The sequence below is a fragment of the Tachysurus fulvidraco genome, chromosome 2 (genome assembly GCF_022655615.1).
Source record: "Tachysurus fulvidraco isolate hzauxx_2018 chromosome 2, HZAU_PFXX_2.0, whole genome shotgun sequence".
In the NCBI taxonomy this organism is placed as follows: Eukaryota; Metazoa; Chordata; class Actinopteri; order Siluriformes; family Bagridae; genus Tachysurus; species Tachysurus fulvidraco.
Genome location: NC_062519.1, coordinates 40887099 through 40904003, shown reverse-complemented (window position 1 = coordinate 40904003; position 16905 = coordinate 40887099). Strand labels below are relative to the sequence as shown.

At 44.5% G+C, this 16905-nt stretch overlaps 1 protein-coding gene across 3 annotated transcripts in view; it reads left to right on the top strand.

Annotated features, from left to right (window-relative positions):
- sox6 (SRY-box transcription factor 6) overlaps window positions 1-16905 on the top strand; it is a 72269-nt gene that overhangs the window by 17292 nt on the left and 38072 nt on the right. For 2 of the 3 annotated variants that reach the window (XM_047809957.1, XM_047809959.1), the window contains exons 2-4: window positions 840-960; window positions 6081-6160; window positions 16465-16611. In XM_047809957.1, the coding sequence (XP_047665913.1) occupies window positions 852-960; window positions 6081-6160; window positions 16465-16611 (336 nt within the window). In that variant the 5' untranslated portion in view covers window positions 840-851. Of the gene's footprint in view, window positions 1-836; window positions 961-6080; window positions 6161-16464; window positions 16612-16905 lie in introns of all 3 variants that reach the window. The other variant, XM_047809958.1, reaches the window with a different exon arrangement.

Below are 16905 nucleotides of genomic sequence, written 5' to 3'. Positions count from 1 at the left end.
CACACACACACACACACACACACACACAATGATCTCCTGATGTAGCGTGTGATGGCAGGTTAGCGGAAAGTCGAGGATGAAGATGTTGAAGGTTAACAACAGAACAGAGAAGACATCTCGATGGTTAATGGGCCGGCGTTGAGTCCTATTAAAAATGAAAATACCTCAAACAGGACAGGAGCTTCTACGCTTTTCAGTTTCAGTGCTAAAAACCAGCTGTGTTTTTTTTTTTTTTAATTTATGGGAATGCCTGCACTTTTATTGTCTATATAAATTATCTTAAAATATAATATTATACAATGAGCCTGAAATATCTGCCAGGGTCTTTTCCTGTCTTCCGTGCGCGAACGATCTCGTCCTGAGGGTGCGCTTCAGCCGAAGAGAACCTCGCTCACGGGTCGACGAAGGCTGGTTCGCTTTAGGAAGTTGCAGTTGTGACATTTTGTCGTTTCCCCCCAAGGTGCTCTAAGATTCTCACGCTTCAACCTTAACACTTTACGAGTAAAGTCTGGTCTATAAAAGGAATAAAAATATATGACGGTCCCTCTGCAGGTTAAAAAAAGAAAAGAAAAAAATTCACAATGAATCCAGTCTTTTCCACTTCAGTAGATTAAAGAGCAGACGTGAAGCCAGTGCTGTTTAACCCGTTTATCTCCTGTGGCTTTGTGTGTGCGTGTGTGTGTGTGTGTGTGTGTTCAAGTCCAAATCTTTCCGTGTGAGTGGCGGGTATTAGGTGCGTGTATTGTGCAGCTGAAGTGGAGAACAAGGCAGGGGGGGTATGTTGGCTGTCAGACAACGTTAGGCCTTCGTGTGATCTCTTTTCTCTCTGTGTTCAGCAGGTCCAGGGTCACATGCCTCCTCTCATGATCCCCATTTTTCCACACGACCAGCGCACACTGGCCGCAGCCGCCGCCGCCCAGCAGGGCTTCCTCTTCCCTCCAGGCATGTCCTACAAGCCAGGTAGGAGCTCCCTCTCATGATCCGGCTCTTTATTGTCTGCATCTTTATTGCTCTGTCTGTGCAAAATTATTTGGATAAATTCCTTCTCTGACTTTTTTGTGTCAAGAAATAACGTGAAAAACCTGAAATAAAATCCATCACTTTAGCAACCGTCGGTCAGGTAAGACAGGACAGATAAAAATCTAGGTTTGTTAGGAAAGCTGTTGAAGAATTCAGGATAAAAAGAATCACCAAAAAAAAAAAAAAAAAACAGAGATATGTTTCATTTGTTCTGCATTTGCAGCACATCGCAGTCTTGTGTCCTGTACACACGATTTCACTGTTTGTCGCTTTACCAGTCGGTTCGGATGCAATCAAAATGTCCACCGTTAAAGAACATTAGTTCATTTCATTCCTTTTCAAGGTGAACAGATCTGAGTCTCGTTCTTTCAAGCCATTTAAACGGGTCCACATACCAGACAGGTCACTGTGTATCAGTACACTCTCCCTTTACTCCATGTCTAGATGGCATGCGACCAAACTAGGACCACTAATGAACCAAAGTGTTTGTGTGACACTAATTCTTAAGAAGAAAAAAAAATCAATAACTTTACTAAAGGTTGGTCTAAAAACTGTCCTGCTTGTTAGTAATAGCTCCATTGCTACATGCCAGATGGCAGCCAGGGAAATGAGTGTGCAGTCTGTTGTAATTTGGTACTCCTTGCTCGGGCATCACGACCGGTAGATGTCCTTTAAGGCTGCCAGTTTGTAGGCTGTGATGTTCGATGCTGTTCTCACCACTCTCTGGAGAGCTTTTGCGGTTGCAATGAGAGCATCTGCTGGCCTGCCAGACATCGATGCGACCAGTCAGGGTGATGTTTACACTTTAGTGATAGAAGTTGATGCTCGAGTTGAAGCCAAAATGGCAAAAAAGCCAAAAGTCTTCTAAAGCCATCAAAACAATGGTGGTATATTCACTGCAATATCCAGACAAGGACCAACGAGGAACTTAAAGTTCCTCTGGAGCTCCTTCGATATATGTATAAATACATGGGTGTATCTACTGTACCTCTCAGCAAAGTTTTCCACCAACCCCCAGAACAGAATAAGGCTTGGAAATTAATGCATACGGGATCTACACAGGATGGAATGTAATCAGTACATCAGCATGAAAGTGTCTCTATTTCACCGTCCAGGAATCTGCTATCTACAGGATATTAACAGCATCTTAAATTATCCATGGATGAATGTAGATCCAGCCTCGATCTAAACCATTGAACTTAATTGTTATTAAAAGGCACACCGGAGAAGTTTCTCATCATCTTCTCCTACCTCGCACGGGTCAAAAGGTTTGTGAGGAACGCTTAGAGGAATGCTCCGTCGTCGATTTAGTGTAGCGCCGCGAGAATGGGAACCTGCTCACGAGTGTACTGTTGCCCCTGCAGGGTGTACAGCCTCTGGGAGCTTTGCATCTCCTACCTGTTCTGGCACGTTCTCTTTCACCTTTTGTGAAAAAGAGAATTGCTCCTCACGCAAGCATTCCAAATCTGAAAACAAATTTGCAGGAAATTGCTACAACATGCACACTGACTCCCTGCCAGGCCGCTGACCCTCCACCCAATCCCTCATTGTTCTCGAACACCTTGTGTAATTTTGCTTTGTGCGATTAAAAAAAAAAAAAAGAAGCTAAATCCTGTCAGGTCGTGAGGATGTGTTCAGCGAATCACAGGTCTGCGGGTGTATCGTTTCATCACTCTTTCTTCCGTCGACTAGCGACTATTAGATCGGCGAGAGCGATAAAACGCTGAAGCAAGAATTTTACCTTTATTTCTTTTCCCCTTGCTGAGCTGCCTGTACTGTACATATATCTGCAGACCTGGGGGATGAATTGGAAATTGAAATGAAGAACAGGGATAAAGAGAGAATGAGAAAGAAAAAAAAAATCAGGAAGTTTCTCTTGTCAGGTTGGCCATCAGAAGGCTGTGTCTAATTTGGCCTGTAATAGATGCTGTGAAAAACACATTAGTCGTAAGCATCAGATCAAAAGGAGAAACGTAGAGTAAAGAGATCAGAGTCGGGATAAAAGGATCGGTAGACGGCAGGTGAAAGGCAGAATATTATTAGGTGTGGTAAACCATCTAATAAATTAACTATAAAGGTGAGCGATGAAAAAGAAAGTCAGCTATTTTGAAACTAAAGAGGCATGACAGGCTGAACAAAGAGCCTGAGGGGATTCTTTTCCCCGTTTGATTTTTTAATATGTTTGACACTGCAAGTATTTTTTTTTTTGTTCCACTACAAATAACAGAAGCGATAATGAAATCTTTTGTGTGCATGGAGCACCTGAATTATTCATAAGTTTATAAAGCAGAACAGAGAAGGAAAAAGTCTAGAAAGAAAGTGACCAGATCGTTGACACCCGACACGGCTCGCTACACGATAGCGTGATCTCACGAGGCTGATGAAAAGCTCCTGCTGATGTTTCTGCCGCCCCATGTGAGGAGCATTCAGCCCAGCGTTGAGGTCTCAGTGAAGGTCCGGTGCTGATGACCTTCAACCCAGCTGTGTAGCTTCAGTGCTTCACTTTCTTTCACACTGTGCCTAATGACCTGGGTATTTTATCCCGTCCTTTTACACGTGGAGACGAGTGGAGAACAGGGGGTACACTGCTGTGTGTAGACATAAAGATGCAACCGATACTACCATCTGAGACGCAGATATTCTTCATGAAGTCCTCAGATTGTGTCGAGGGTACAATGGAAGAGACAGACCCAGCGGGTAGGAGGGACATGGCTATCGAGAGGGTCGTCGCATTAGAAATTCAAGCTGTGTTTCTGTGGATCATTAATTGATTCTTTATGTATTTGTTTTAACTAGGGATGCATGGATACTGCTGGTGGTATCAGCATCATACTCTGCTCATTTACTCATGATCCGAGTCGTAAAAAATGCTCGGGTAACTGTACAAACCGCTGAGCAATCTGTGCATATTTCATGGTTAATGGAATGTTAAAAAAAAAAAGTTCAGATCTGGCCTGAACAAACAAGCAGAATTGAACTCGGGTAAGGGTTAGGGTTAGGGTTATGGGTTAGGGTTAGGGGTTAGGGTCATAAATCTTTTTTAGCAAAACAAAGCTAACTATTGCTGTGAGCGAGCTGTGGTTTAGAAGAACTGCTCCTTCTGCCAGGTTCTAAATATCAGGTGGAGGGAAAATAGAGACGCTCTTTCCCATCCGTTCATTTTTTGTCATTAGCGCAGCAGTTTTTTTCTCCTCCTGTAGGCCATAGAAGTGTTGCCCCGGTTGTCTCTTGGGGTAATTCTCTTCAACAAGGCCTTGTCCCAAGCTGACAGCCCAAATCGGAGGTAGAATTTATGCTGCGATACCTGAATGAAACAAAATCCACTACACAGCTCTCCAGCAATGCCTTTATGAGACCGTTATTCACCCCGGACTCCTTTTTCCACTATGTTCTTCACAAAGGGAAGACAGAGAAGTATTGTGATTAAAGCAGGAACAGTTTTTCCTTTTGTGCTCGAAGGTTTTTTTTTTTTTTTTAAGGAAACTTGATTTGATGTTATCAGAGGGAAATTACAAAGGTACACCGGTTAAGAAAAGTGAGTCCTCTTACTGTCATGCTTTCCCCATAATATCATTAGATCTACTCTCCTTGCTGTTTTGCTGTTATGGCGGCACTCTGGCACTGAATCTTTCCAGTATTTGAGGTGTCCATTTAATCCCCCAGGGCTCCATGGTGACATAATAAGATCCCACTAAGGAACCCTGTGCTTGAGCCTAGGTTGGCACCGCGTTGGCCAGGTGGTAGCCTGAGAGAGACGGAAATGGCTTGGAGAGTTTGACGGGGGGAGTGGTGTATATAAAACCAGATTCCCTTTCCCAGACAGACAGACCGACAGACAGACAACATTCTGGAAGCTTGCCAAGGTGACTGGAGTGTCCACCAGCCACCCACAAGAATCCCTACATCTCTCAGCATCCAGCTCTGGCTCCACATCTTTGGCTGGCACTTGAACTGCCTGGGACTCACATGACATCTCAGGTCCTTGACATCCACCCTGGGGGAAAATGAAGGAGAGAAAAGGAGGGCTGGAGAGAAAGTGAGCTAGCGCTAGCTCAAGCAGTAATGACGCCCACTCTACCCCTCTAATGGCACTATTTGAAATCACTTCAATTGCATGCTTTATTCTCCTCGGCCACAGGCCGGGATTGAATTTCCTGGCTGTATCACAATGTGCTGTGCTGGACAAGATTGAAAAGCGAGTGAGTGAGTGAGGGCGAGTGTATATACATTTACCCCCATGCCTGTGGCTTTAATGGCACCATATGTTAGTGAGAAGAAGTGACAGGCAGAAGTGGGGTCTGAACCAGAGCCAATTTCCGTCTATAGGCACGCTTCAGTCAAATCTCCATCAGAATTTCTCCTGTCTGCTGCTGCACCGGACAAAGCCAGAGACAGGGTTATGTCCCCCAGCCGCACAGTGAAATACACCATGCACGTTTCACACTCACTATCCAGATCAGTCTCAGACACTTAGACATTTTCGACATACCCTTGTCTGGGGTATGCAGCTTTATTATTTTTACCGTTCTGCTTTGCATTTACCTTTGTGTGCGAGTGTTTTTCCCACCATACCAGAACTCTATCAAAAACACACCATGACATGGAGAACAATACGGAAATATGCCTAAAGTCATGTCAAGTGCTTGAATAGACACGATCTGTATACAATTATCTACAGGAAAATTACCAGATATTCTGAAGCAACTGAACAAAAAGCATCATGAACACAAAGTCGAGAAACACACAGCAAGAGAGAGAGAGAGAGAGAGAGAGAGAGAGAGAGAGAGAGAGAGAGAAGAGAAAGGTAAAGAAAAGACAAAAATGAACAAGAAGAATTCAGATTGAAAGACATTCTCGAGTAAATCCCACGTGTCTGTAGCCAGCTGACTCTTTTGTGAGAGCAGATGTTTGGGCCGGGTGCCGAGGCTGGGTGCAGGCAAGCCCACGGGAACTGTGTTGGCACTTGCCTCAGCCGTTCATTGTCTCAACCTGTGCGTATTGTGTGTGTCCCCCCCTCCACCTCCACCTCCACCCACCACCCTGTTCTTTTCCTTCAACAGGTGATAACTACCCGGTGCAGTTCATTCCTTCCACAATGGCAGCTGCCGCCGCGTCAGGACTCAATCCTCTTCAGCTCCAGGTATGTACAGTCACAAAAGAATGTAGTGGCACCGAGCCAAGCCCTCAGCACTTAGCAAGTGGAGAACCAGCTGTATGCTAAGTAACGAGTGTGCACTAAATTACTTGCACACCGGTCCAGCCCTACCAACTTAACACCTTCCATCTGCACTTCACTGCCTTTTTACAGGTTTCCAGACCCTTAGTTTTCCCACAGGAAATGGGAGTTAGGATGATCATACGTTTTTTCAAGAACGTGGACGGTTGAGGTTGAGGGATCTTCCTAGGCTGGAATAAGCATGACAGTAGCATCGCTAGCAAGAATAGAATAAGTAAAACACTCGGGGTTTGTCATTACATTGTTTTTATAGATAGACGATATGTGGGATGTGGTAGCTCAGTGGTTAAGGTATTGGGCTTCTGATCGGAAGGTCACGGGCTCGAACCCCAGGTCCACCAAGCCGCCACTGCTGGGCCCCTGAGTAAGGCCCTTAACCCTCAGTTGTAAGTCACTCTGGATAAGGGTGTCTGCTAAATGCTGTAAATGACATGTTTCTAATGAATTTAGGATTAGTCTCAGATTATGTGGAGTGTCTGCCGTACAAGTTCGAGCCCGCATTCCCTCCATGCTTCTCCGTGAATGCTAGTTGGATACGTCTTATGGACATGTCTTATTTACTAATATTTACTTCTTTCTACTCACGATGTGATCGTTATTGCCGTCGGATCATTTATATCGACGCTTGAACGTGACTTTATCGTTTCTCAGACTTATAAATACACTTGAAAATGCCGAGAAGAGCGAAAGTGCGATTCGGAGGCTTGCTAGCTTAAAGGAAATAGTCTCAGCTGCGGTTCTGATTAAAACCAAGGAAGCACTTGAACTATAGACTAAAAGTTTCTTCCAGTTTTTAAAACCGAAGTAAACAAGCACGAAAGAGTGCGAGAAAGGAGAAAGACTCCAAGAGCTTGTCGAGAATTACACTTTTTTTTTTTTTTTTGCCAGACAGTTGTTGTTTTGTCAACAACCACAGTAAAGCTGTTGATAGCAATTAGACATTAAGCTTTCTGATAGCTGGGATTGTTGCTAAACAAAGCTGAGAATGGCAGAGGGAGGAGGGAAAGACGGAGCGAGCAGAGAACATACCTTTTCTTCTCGCTGCTGCTGCAGGAGGAGCACTACTCGTCCTTCGCAGCTTATCGCTCTCAGCATTAATGAGGCTTGGCAAGTTGGAACAATGCGAGCAGCTGGGCCTTCACTATCACGCTTCTGTACCAAGAACAATCAAGTGCACGAAAGGTGTGGGATGAGTCTATTCATGTTGAAGTGTGTGTGTGTGTGTGTGTGTGTGTGTGTGTGTGTGTGTGTGTGTACTGCCTATTCCAGACATTTGAAAGAGCATGAAAAAGAAAGTGTGTACTGTATGTGTGTCTGTGAATGCTTGTTTTGCACTGGAGCAGGCAGCAATGCCATGGCGGAGGCCTGAGCCCTGCGTTCTCTCTATTTATAGCATCGTGATGGGTCAGCTCAAGGCTGGGATGGTCGTATATCTACATACCCAAAGCCTTCCACTCGTTCCTTCATTCGGATAATGGATTTAACCCTGGGAAATGAGCTGAACCTGAGCCACACAAGTCAAAGATCTGACCGATCTTTATTCCGCATAGTTAACAAAACAGAGAGAGAGAGAGAGAGAGAGAAAGAGAGAGAAAGAGAAAGAGAGAGAGATGTACGATAATTGGCGTAGACAAAACTTTAGCCATCCTGCTATTTTTAAAAAAAAAACTAAAAGGTTAATCGTTCCAAAAAACACATAAATCAAGCACTACAATGCAAGCCGTCAACGTTCGTTCCGAAGAAATCACACGATGCTAACCCAATGTTCATACTGTAAAAGCTGAGAGTAATAATAATGTCTTATTATTTGAATATATGTTTACACTTGCGTTTTACATTTGCGGGTCGCTCCGGTGGTAAAACGAGAGCGACGAGCGACAAGGAGGCTTGATACAGCAGTAAACAGTAAACGCTCTAAGGTTGATTGTTTCCCTGTAACGGCATTCAGAGGTTAGATTAGTGAGTAGAACTAAAGGCTTACTATTAATTTGTTGTACTTTAGTCTCCACAGTGGCTTCAGTCTGTGAGAAAAAGCAAAAAAAAAAAGCACCTTATAGTCGCCGTCGCTCATCCGACACACGCTTTTCTACCGGGATTACTGCGGCCGTGATAATATCAGTTACCAAGCTGGCGACAGAGATGATTTAATTCATGCTTGTTGTGGTGACAACATTGTTATCCCTCCTCTCAATGCCTCTCAATTCTCTGAGCTGAATTTAGCTACAGAAACGCCTGTGAGGAAAGCACAGAACTCTGTCGGCTTTATCCAGTATATGTCACACGTCAAGCGAGGACAAAAGAGGCAGACAAAACAGTCTTTTGTAAGAGAGAAGAACAAGAGACAGATGCACTTAAAGGATGTAATTTGGTGGGGTGAGGAAAGGAAGTGTGACTTGTCCAACAGTCAACGGCCGCCGGCTCGCGGTTATAGGCTAGGGAGAAAAACTCATTTAATAAAATATACACACATATATATAAAAAATAAAAGTAATAATCTAATCAAGATATAAAGGGGTGTGTTATTCATTCTGTTTAAATCTGTCAAATTTGAGCTTCCTTGCACCAGGCTGGTGTTAATGAGGTGCGAGTGTGTGTGTGTGTGTGTGTGTGTGTGTGTGTGTGTGTGTGCGTGTGCGTGTGTATGTGTGTGATTGTCAGTAATCGTGGTATCCGTGTGCATTCAGTCGTCATGCATCACTGATCCATTTGAAGCATGCGACCTCACCTGCAGGAACCCCACTTCCTGTGCCAGGGGATCCGCCCACCCGTCACGCTATTGGTTCACTGCGCCTGTCTAATCAGAATATCCCTGATCCTCTATCTGGCAAGGTATCATTTTGCACAATTTGCTAGATTTCGATTTAACCTGAAAAAAACACCCATTAGAAAGGAATTAATTCCAGCATCCGTGTGTGTGTGTGTGTGTGTGTGTGTGTGTGTGTGTGTGTGTGTGTGTGTAACTTTGCTACAGTTGTACTCTGTTCAGTGGCAGATTTCTGTATATATAGCGTGTGACACAGAGCCACAGTTTTCTGTGTGAAATAGATACGATGCTAAAAATCTTCTGGCACACGACACGTGGTCCGGATTTTATCCGCATCCCCGATCACAACTTCAGTTCCCACCCGATCCGCTCGTATACGCCGTCATTAAACACATATAGAGACGGTACGAAGGGTAATGAAGCTGGGAAGCATGTAGCAGAGACTGTTGATACCTCTTGTGCTGAGTGTACTGTATGTAGCAAATACAGTTTTAGAAGATAAGCATTATTTATAATAGGGACTAAAACCTGTAGTGGTCACAACACACTTACAAGTGACGAGCTACAGGAAAACGAGTGTACAGTAAATGCAGGGCTCGTGTTGCTCGTAGTTTCAGCGTGTCATAACAGACGTTACCATCTCGTCCTGTCTTTTCTCAGCAAGATCTAACAAAGGCCTCTGGTTTGGAAATGAAAGCGGCTGGGAGGCCTCGGTGTAATTGGCTTGTCAATGCACTTCCCTCCACTGGTCAAGCAGACACACACACACACACAGAAACACACACGAGCGACTGTCAGTGCGTGCCCCTAGACAGCGAGTAATTTCACTCAATGCTTCTGTGACAGATTGTTCCTCTGCAAGTCACCGGAGAAAAACAGCTGGAGCCGTGCCTCCGGGCCGGATGCCTCTCTTCATTAAGGCCCACTCAGGTCTCGGGATGAGCCGCGTTCCAGCTTTCAAACAATGCCTCCATCCCGACGTGTCTGTTATCTTATTAACGCTGACACCGCTCACCACTGGCCGGATATTGTGCTCGGCTCGTAGAGCGGCCTAAAAGAAACGATCCTAATTCTACAAAAGCATTCTATTTTATTTTTTGTCTCTTTTGGATTGGCATTTAATTTGCCGGGCCACAACATCACCTTTCTTCAATTGCATGAGGTGAAAAAACAATTTCCTTAAAGCCATTCTCTGGCTGATATCTGCCTTGTTTTGTCTAGTTTACTCGCCGGGTTCCAAACGAATCCAAAGCCAACTCTTTTTTCTTTGTTTGTTTCTTTTTTTTTCCGTAAGTAGCCTGCGTTTTATCATTAAAAGCAGACTTCTGGGTTTAAGCAGCCTTAAAGTAAGCATTACTGATTAAAACAGAACATCTGTGTCCTCCCTGTACTGTAGCGTATTAAAGAGGGAACAAGTGAGTCTGCTGACATCCTTCCCTCTACTACTTCTTTTTGTTCTTTATATCATGCAGTCAGAAAACATTGATGTCGATGTACAACCATTTAGAGTAAAAGTCTAAACTAAACACTACCCCTTTCACCAGGAGCTGATACGTTACGATTGTTCCCGGTAGATCCGATTCATCTGATTCATCTGCATTCGGCATCGTATCAGTGAGAAATCTAGTGTAGAAGTGGTGGAGACAGGAGATGCTGGAGAAAATGCCAGACTCGGAGGTGCAGAATCCGGTGCAGTTGTACGAAGGAAGAAACTCGGCTCACTACTGCAGTTGGCGATGTAGCAGGTGACGAGCGAGATGGCACTGATCGATGGTGGAAATTTAAGAAAGGTCTGCAGATGAGAAGACTAAAGACACAGACAGCCTAAAGGATTAAGCCCCAACGCATCACTCTCTTTAGGTAGAGTGTCGAATCACACCGAACGCTATCGGCAGGTAGTCGAACTGCATTATGGGTAATTTTAAGAACCTTTGACCAAACTGTTGTGAAAGAATTTACTTACAAACAAATCTTGGATGTTGTTCAGGGTCAATTTTTAGTTTAACATGTTCCACAGGAAGTGGCGGAAAAGAGGAAACCGTGTGTTATCTTTTGTTTAGATGTTGATGACTCCATGTTCCGGATGCGGGGAGAGAGAGCCGAGGCCAGCTGCCGTGGCCGGCGAGTGAAGCACTGTTGACTTTGAGTTCTAGAAATGAGCGTGAACAGCTGTTGAGGTTATTGAGGAGGAGAAGAGATGTGTGTGTTCCACTCTAGAGAGATAGCCAGAAGCAGAGAGGCACTGGGAGGCCGGCACAGAGGCTGTAATGGGATGGAAAGATGGGCATCTGGATAGATGGGCTTGTTGAAAAGAGGGACAGATGGACAGACATGCGGGTAAACAGAGGGAATGAGAGAGATAGGGAGGAGAAAGAACGGAGTAAAGTGAGGAAAAGAAAATAAACATAAATAAGGAACTAACTTATGGGTGTTTGAGCGCTATCTGACAGTTTGGCCATTGTCGCCCAGCAGGGCAGAGATTAGGAGCATAGGGGGATGTAAGAGAGGGGAAAAGGGTGGAGGGGTGAGGAAGCAGGAGCAGGAGGGGAGATGTGGGAGCAGGTTGGTTGCCAGCAGATAAAACAGATGTTGGGCCATACTGGAAAGCACTGGCGCAGTGCACCAGAGCACGGCCGCCTCTCCTCATGACATCTGGGCCAGCCTGAGTCTCCCTCCCCCTCATCCCCTGGGCACCAAGCCTCAACAAGCCTTGTGGCAAACGAGTGCGGTGTTCCTGCCGGTCTACCCCTGGCACTGCCATGCGTCGGCAACTTATGCCATAACCTTCACTACTGTTCACTAACACAGAAGAGAATATGAGATTTAGCAGAGTCGATTTATTTTCTATGATTTTATCTACCATTGCACTCACTCTAATACGTTATTGTTTCCATAGTAACAGCTCTTTCACATAGATTCGCCTGAGAGTTACTGTACATCTAACTACGGTTTAAATAAAAAAACGGGCATCGATTAAGAAATAAAAAATTGTAGTCCGTGATTGCTATCGTATAAGAAGAATTAAAGACTTAAGATGTGCTCATTTCAAGAACTGCATCACTGATTATTATCCTACAACCGCAAAGCCCTGATGTGTTTTATTCCTTACTGTAGATGGACAATCCCGGGCAAACGTAACAGACTGTTATTTTCAAACATGACATGATGATTTGCTAAATCTAATAAATCTCAGAACATCTGTCACAGAGCTTGAAGAAGCAAGCAGTTTGAGTCTGCTGTTTCTGTTGCCCTCGGTGCACGAGCAAATGGAGTAAATCCACTTCCTAATAACTGCATAAGCTTTGCTTTTTTGCGGACTTGAAGTTTCTAAGACTGTCTTCAGCTTTGCGATTGCATGATGTAGTCTGATTTCTGCTTGCCTCTGTGTTGACAAAGCTGTACATTAAAGTGCAGCCCTTCGAGGTTTCAACGTGAAAGCGTTTTTTTTTCTTTTGGTGCAACAGAAGTGCGTCGAGGTGTCGAACAGTGTCGAATGAGACTGGGGAGGTGGTAGGTGGAGTTGGGTGTAATCTATGGATAATGTTGTGGCAAGCAATGTGAGTGCAGCTGCTCGTTTAACCCCTTTGCTCTCTAGAGGGGTTGCTTTTAATTACCAGAGGCTAACAGGCTGACCTTGGGCCAGCCCTTGGCCATTTGCATTCCATGGGCTTAAGAGAAGAGGTGTGTGTGCATGAATGTGTGTGTGTTGCTGGAGGTGGTAACAACTGCAGCAGGTGAGATGAGTGAATTGAAAAGCTCCATTTCCCACGTCCTGCTCTCTGTCTAAGTAAGCTGTAGAGCAGAGAATCATTTAATGCTCAAGTGGACAAAGGTATTACCGGAGTTGCTGGTGTGGATCGAGATATTTCTCTACAGGCCTTGCTGAAACTCAGCATCCTGTTTCCCTCAAGCTATCAAAATCAGCACATGCTGTAATAGCTCTGTGCTGTACTGCGGGACTGTATCCGTGGAATGACTCAGCATTATTGCATGACCATTTAAGTTTGGCAAGCCTTTTGTCTGTGATGTATAAATATGACAGGATCTGCAAGAGAAGCCAGAGGGCTGTATAACTGAAGTGCAGGAGCTCCTGATAAAGAATGAGCTTGAACGAAGAGCAGAACCTTCCTTCTTTGTGCACAGGTACAGGGCAATGTTCTATTTATGGTAATGCCATGTGCTTTCATCGGTGTTAAGATCGTTAGAAATTTGAAGTCTGAGGATGCTTAAACATTTGGGTGGAATCTATACCCATGATCAATTCTGGGCAATCCTTGCAGGTTTGGTTTCTACCTCAGAACTGTGTTTGAATGAAGACCGGCTCAAGTGTGTTTGTTTGGTCAAGTGTGGAAAACGGGTGTGTTCCAGAGAGTTGATTTCTGGCTTACCCGAAGTTTAAAGTTTTATATATTTCATTGGATGTTCTCCCCGTGCCTCTGGGGTTTCCTCCGGGTACTCCGGTTTCCTCCCCCGGTCCAAAGATATGCATGGTAGGTTGATTGGCATCTCTGGAAAATTGTCCGTAGTGTGTGAGTGAATGAGAGTGTGTGTGTGCCCTGTGATGGGTTGGCACTCCGTCCAGGGTGCATCCTGCCTCGATGCCCGATGGCGCCTGAGATAGGCACAGGCTCCCCGTGACCCGAGAAGTTCGGATAAGCGGTAGAAAATGAATGAATGAATGAATGAATATTGCTTTGGAGGAAGAAGTGTAAGTATAAAATTGCATCAGTTTATCTCCCACTTATATCTAAAATGCAAAACCCTTAAGTCCTGAATTGTGCAGGATGTTACCACAACTTCTTATTCCAGTACTATGAGTCAGGGGCACTGTTCATACCAAACAAATTCTTCCTCAAGGGTTTTTTGGTTCTAAAGATCCTTGCTTCCCAATGAGCTCTATTTTACGAGCTATACCGTATAGGAGCTTTGTGGGTTTTTTTTATTATTAGTGCTACTGTTATTCATCACCTCATATTTATTAAATGCTACATACTGGTCAGGGGGAAGGATAATGGAAATGAAGCAGGAATACACACCGGATGGGACACTAGTTCGTTTCAGGGCGAGGGGGTTTACGTACCCAAGTCATGTCCAGGACAACATCACTTCCTTCAATAGAGATACAAAGCTTAATGTGGGACTTTTCATCCGTAATTTGTGAGACTCACATTACAATAGCATTAAAATGCATTCAAACCTTATATCACATTTTCTTGTAGCTAAATTCAAATATGACTCATTGCTTTTGTTGCCCTGATGGTAGAATAACCGAGGAAATGGGATTTGTAGAGTGATATTTGAGGAGGTGGTAAAATTGATCTTTTTCGGTGTGGATGTGTTGTGCATCAGAGGCAGGAGGCCAATCTTGGCTGCCTGCTGCCCATTTCTTGTCTGACCATTGACTTTCAGCATGACCCTCATTACCATCGGCCCCTTCTGCCCCATGCCCCAGAACTACTACTGCCCTTCATCCAAAACTGGATGTGCCCTGGCATGTCTCAGCAGTGCCTCACCTTTACTGTCTCAATATCTTTAATATTATTAATCTCAACCTATCTCATCTATTTCATCTGAAGCAAAAATCCACTTACAGATTTTTTGGAGTAAATTCTTCCCATTCGATCAGGATCCGGTCTGTGATGAGCTAGTGGTGAGGATGAAGATGGGAAGCATCTACAGTACATCCACACTTCTGGCAACAGACTGATGCCTTCCTTTCATGCATTTATCCAAGGTATAGATTAGGCACATGAAATCAGTAACCCCAGGCAGTTCAGAATTCGTGCAGAACATTGATTGTGTTTGTGACTTCAACACACCATGGCTGTTCTATTTATATGGCTCAATGAGGCTGTACAATCAAAGAGTGAACCTAATCAGCCTGGCATTTCCTGTGCCCATGTGCTGTCACTTGCTCAAGCTTTCGTGTAGAAGAATGACCCCTTTTGTGTACCGCTAGTGTGCAAGTGTTTAACTTTTTGTGTTTATATCTTCTGATACACAGTGGACACAAAGAGTTTTGTCCAGGCTTGGGTTTTTCTGTCTGACTCGCCGAGGTGGGGCACGAGCCGCTAATGCTCATGCCACTTTTTTCCAATTCAGACAAATGGAGTCCTTATGCAGCTTGCTGACAAGAGGAAACGAGTGCAGAGAGAGCAGACATGCCTCCTTATATGTGCTCTATTTTTCCATGTTAAGTGGCTGCATGACACAAAGAACAGCAGAACCCTTTAGATGCTGGTGAAAACTAAAAGAAACTTAATACGCAATACGTGCCTCTCTCTACCTTGCTCTTGAATGGTTTATGCTCAGCAGTGGCACATTTTATGTGTCAGGTCTATGGTGTGTCTTAGGGCTTTTTAGTCTGACCCTTGCTACTTACTTGTGGAGACAAAAGCCAATTTAAATACCTGATCGCTAGTCAATACTAGCCTCTAGGCTAACAGAAGTGCATCCAGGATTTTCTCTCAATGGAGCATGGAACAAGGTCCAAATTATACACAGCCTTTTGTAAATACTACAAGATATGCATGAACCCTTTTGTCCATATTTTCTTGCTAGACGAGAATTTAATTTAATTCATTTGAACATCTACAGGGGGGCACGGTGGCTTAGTGGTTAGCATGTTTGCCTCACACCTCCATGGTCGGGGTTTGATTCCTGCCTCCGCCTTGTGTGTGTGGAGTTTGCATGTTCTCCCCGTGCCTCGGGGGTTTCTTCCGGGTACTCCGGTTTCCTCCCCCGGTCCAAAGACATGCATGGTAGGTTGATTGGCATCTCTGGAAAATTGTCCGTAGTGTGTGAGTGTGTGTGAGTGAATGAGAGTGTGTGTGCCCTGCGATGGGTTGGCACTGCGTCCAGGGTGTATCCTGCCTCGATGCCCGATGACGCCTGAGATAGGCACAGGCTCCCCGTGACCCGAGATGTTCGGATAAGCGGTAGAAAATGAATGAATTAATGAACATCTACATTGCTGTTTGTTTTCTCCCCTTCCACATTTTTTTATTTTTTACTGAATGAAAAATTAATAAACTTAAAATCACACTCGTACGGCGTACAGTACAATCTGTCTAACTGAAATATAAGCTGCTCAAATGCACATTCCCACCACAAAACATTCTGAGCTCTAACAGTCCATCCCCATCCCCTAAACTGAAACATTGCTCATGCCAGCCTGAGAGTCTGAGCCAAGGAAAATAATAAGAGTGGTAAGAATTTGCTTTGTCTGGGTTCCTGATTTAATGAAAGCCCTTGATATTATTTGTCATGGAAAGTGAATGGCAGTGAATTTGAGTAATGCTACATGGGCGATTGCATGTTCGATAAAATGGTGGTTCTGGTTTCTACATTTTGATGGCTGCAAAGTGTTTGGGGAGAACAGGGTTTTGAATGGTGGCTGTATTGAGACATTAACGCCTTGTGGGTTTTTCTTCCTTCCCCACAGCAACTGTACGCAGCCCAGCTGGCCAGTATGCAGCTCTCTCCAGGAGCAAAGATGGCGCCACTGCCCCAGCCACCTAATTCTGCAGGGCCACTATCACCTGGGCCCAAGAGTGAGAAGAGGTCCTCCAGCCCACTGGGCCAAATCAAGGTACAACCCTCTTGAGTGGTACTATCTCTGTCTACGTCTCCAAATCAGCTCTGTTTGAGGTATATGGAGAGGCATTAAGGCAAGAAGGCATTAAGGCATTAAATACAACCACTTGAATACTCGAGACCACACTCGGGATTCTGGGCTTGTTTTAGGGATGGCCTCATAATAACTGTTGTTCATAGAGCTTGCAAAATGATAAGCGCTAGGTTTGTGCAGTTGTTGTTTTCTTTTCTGATATTCCTTTAGTGCTAAAACAGTAAAGAACATTGTTTTTTTCTGCGTGGCATGACA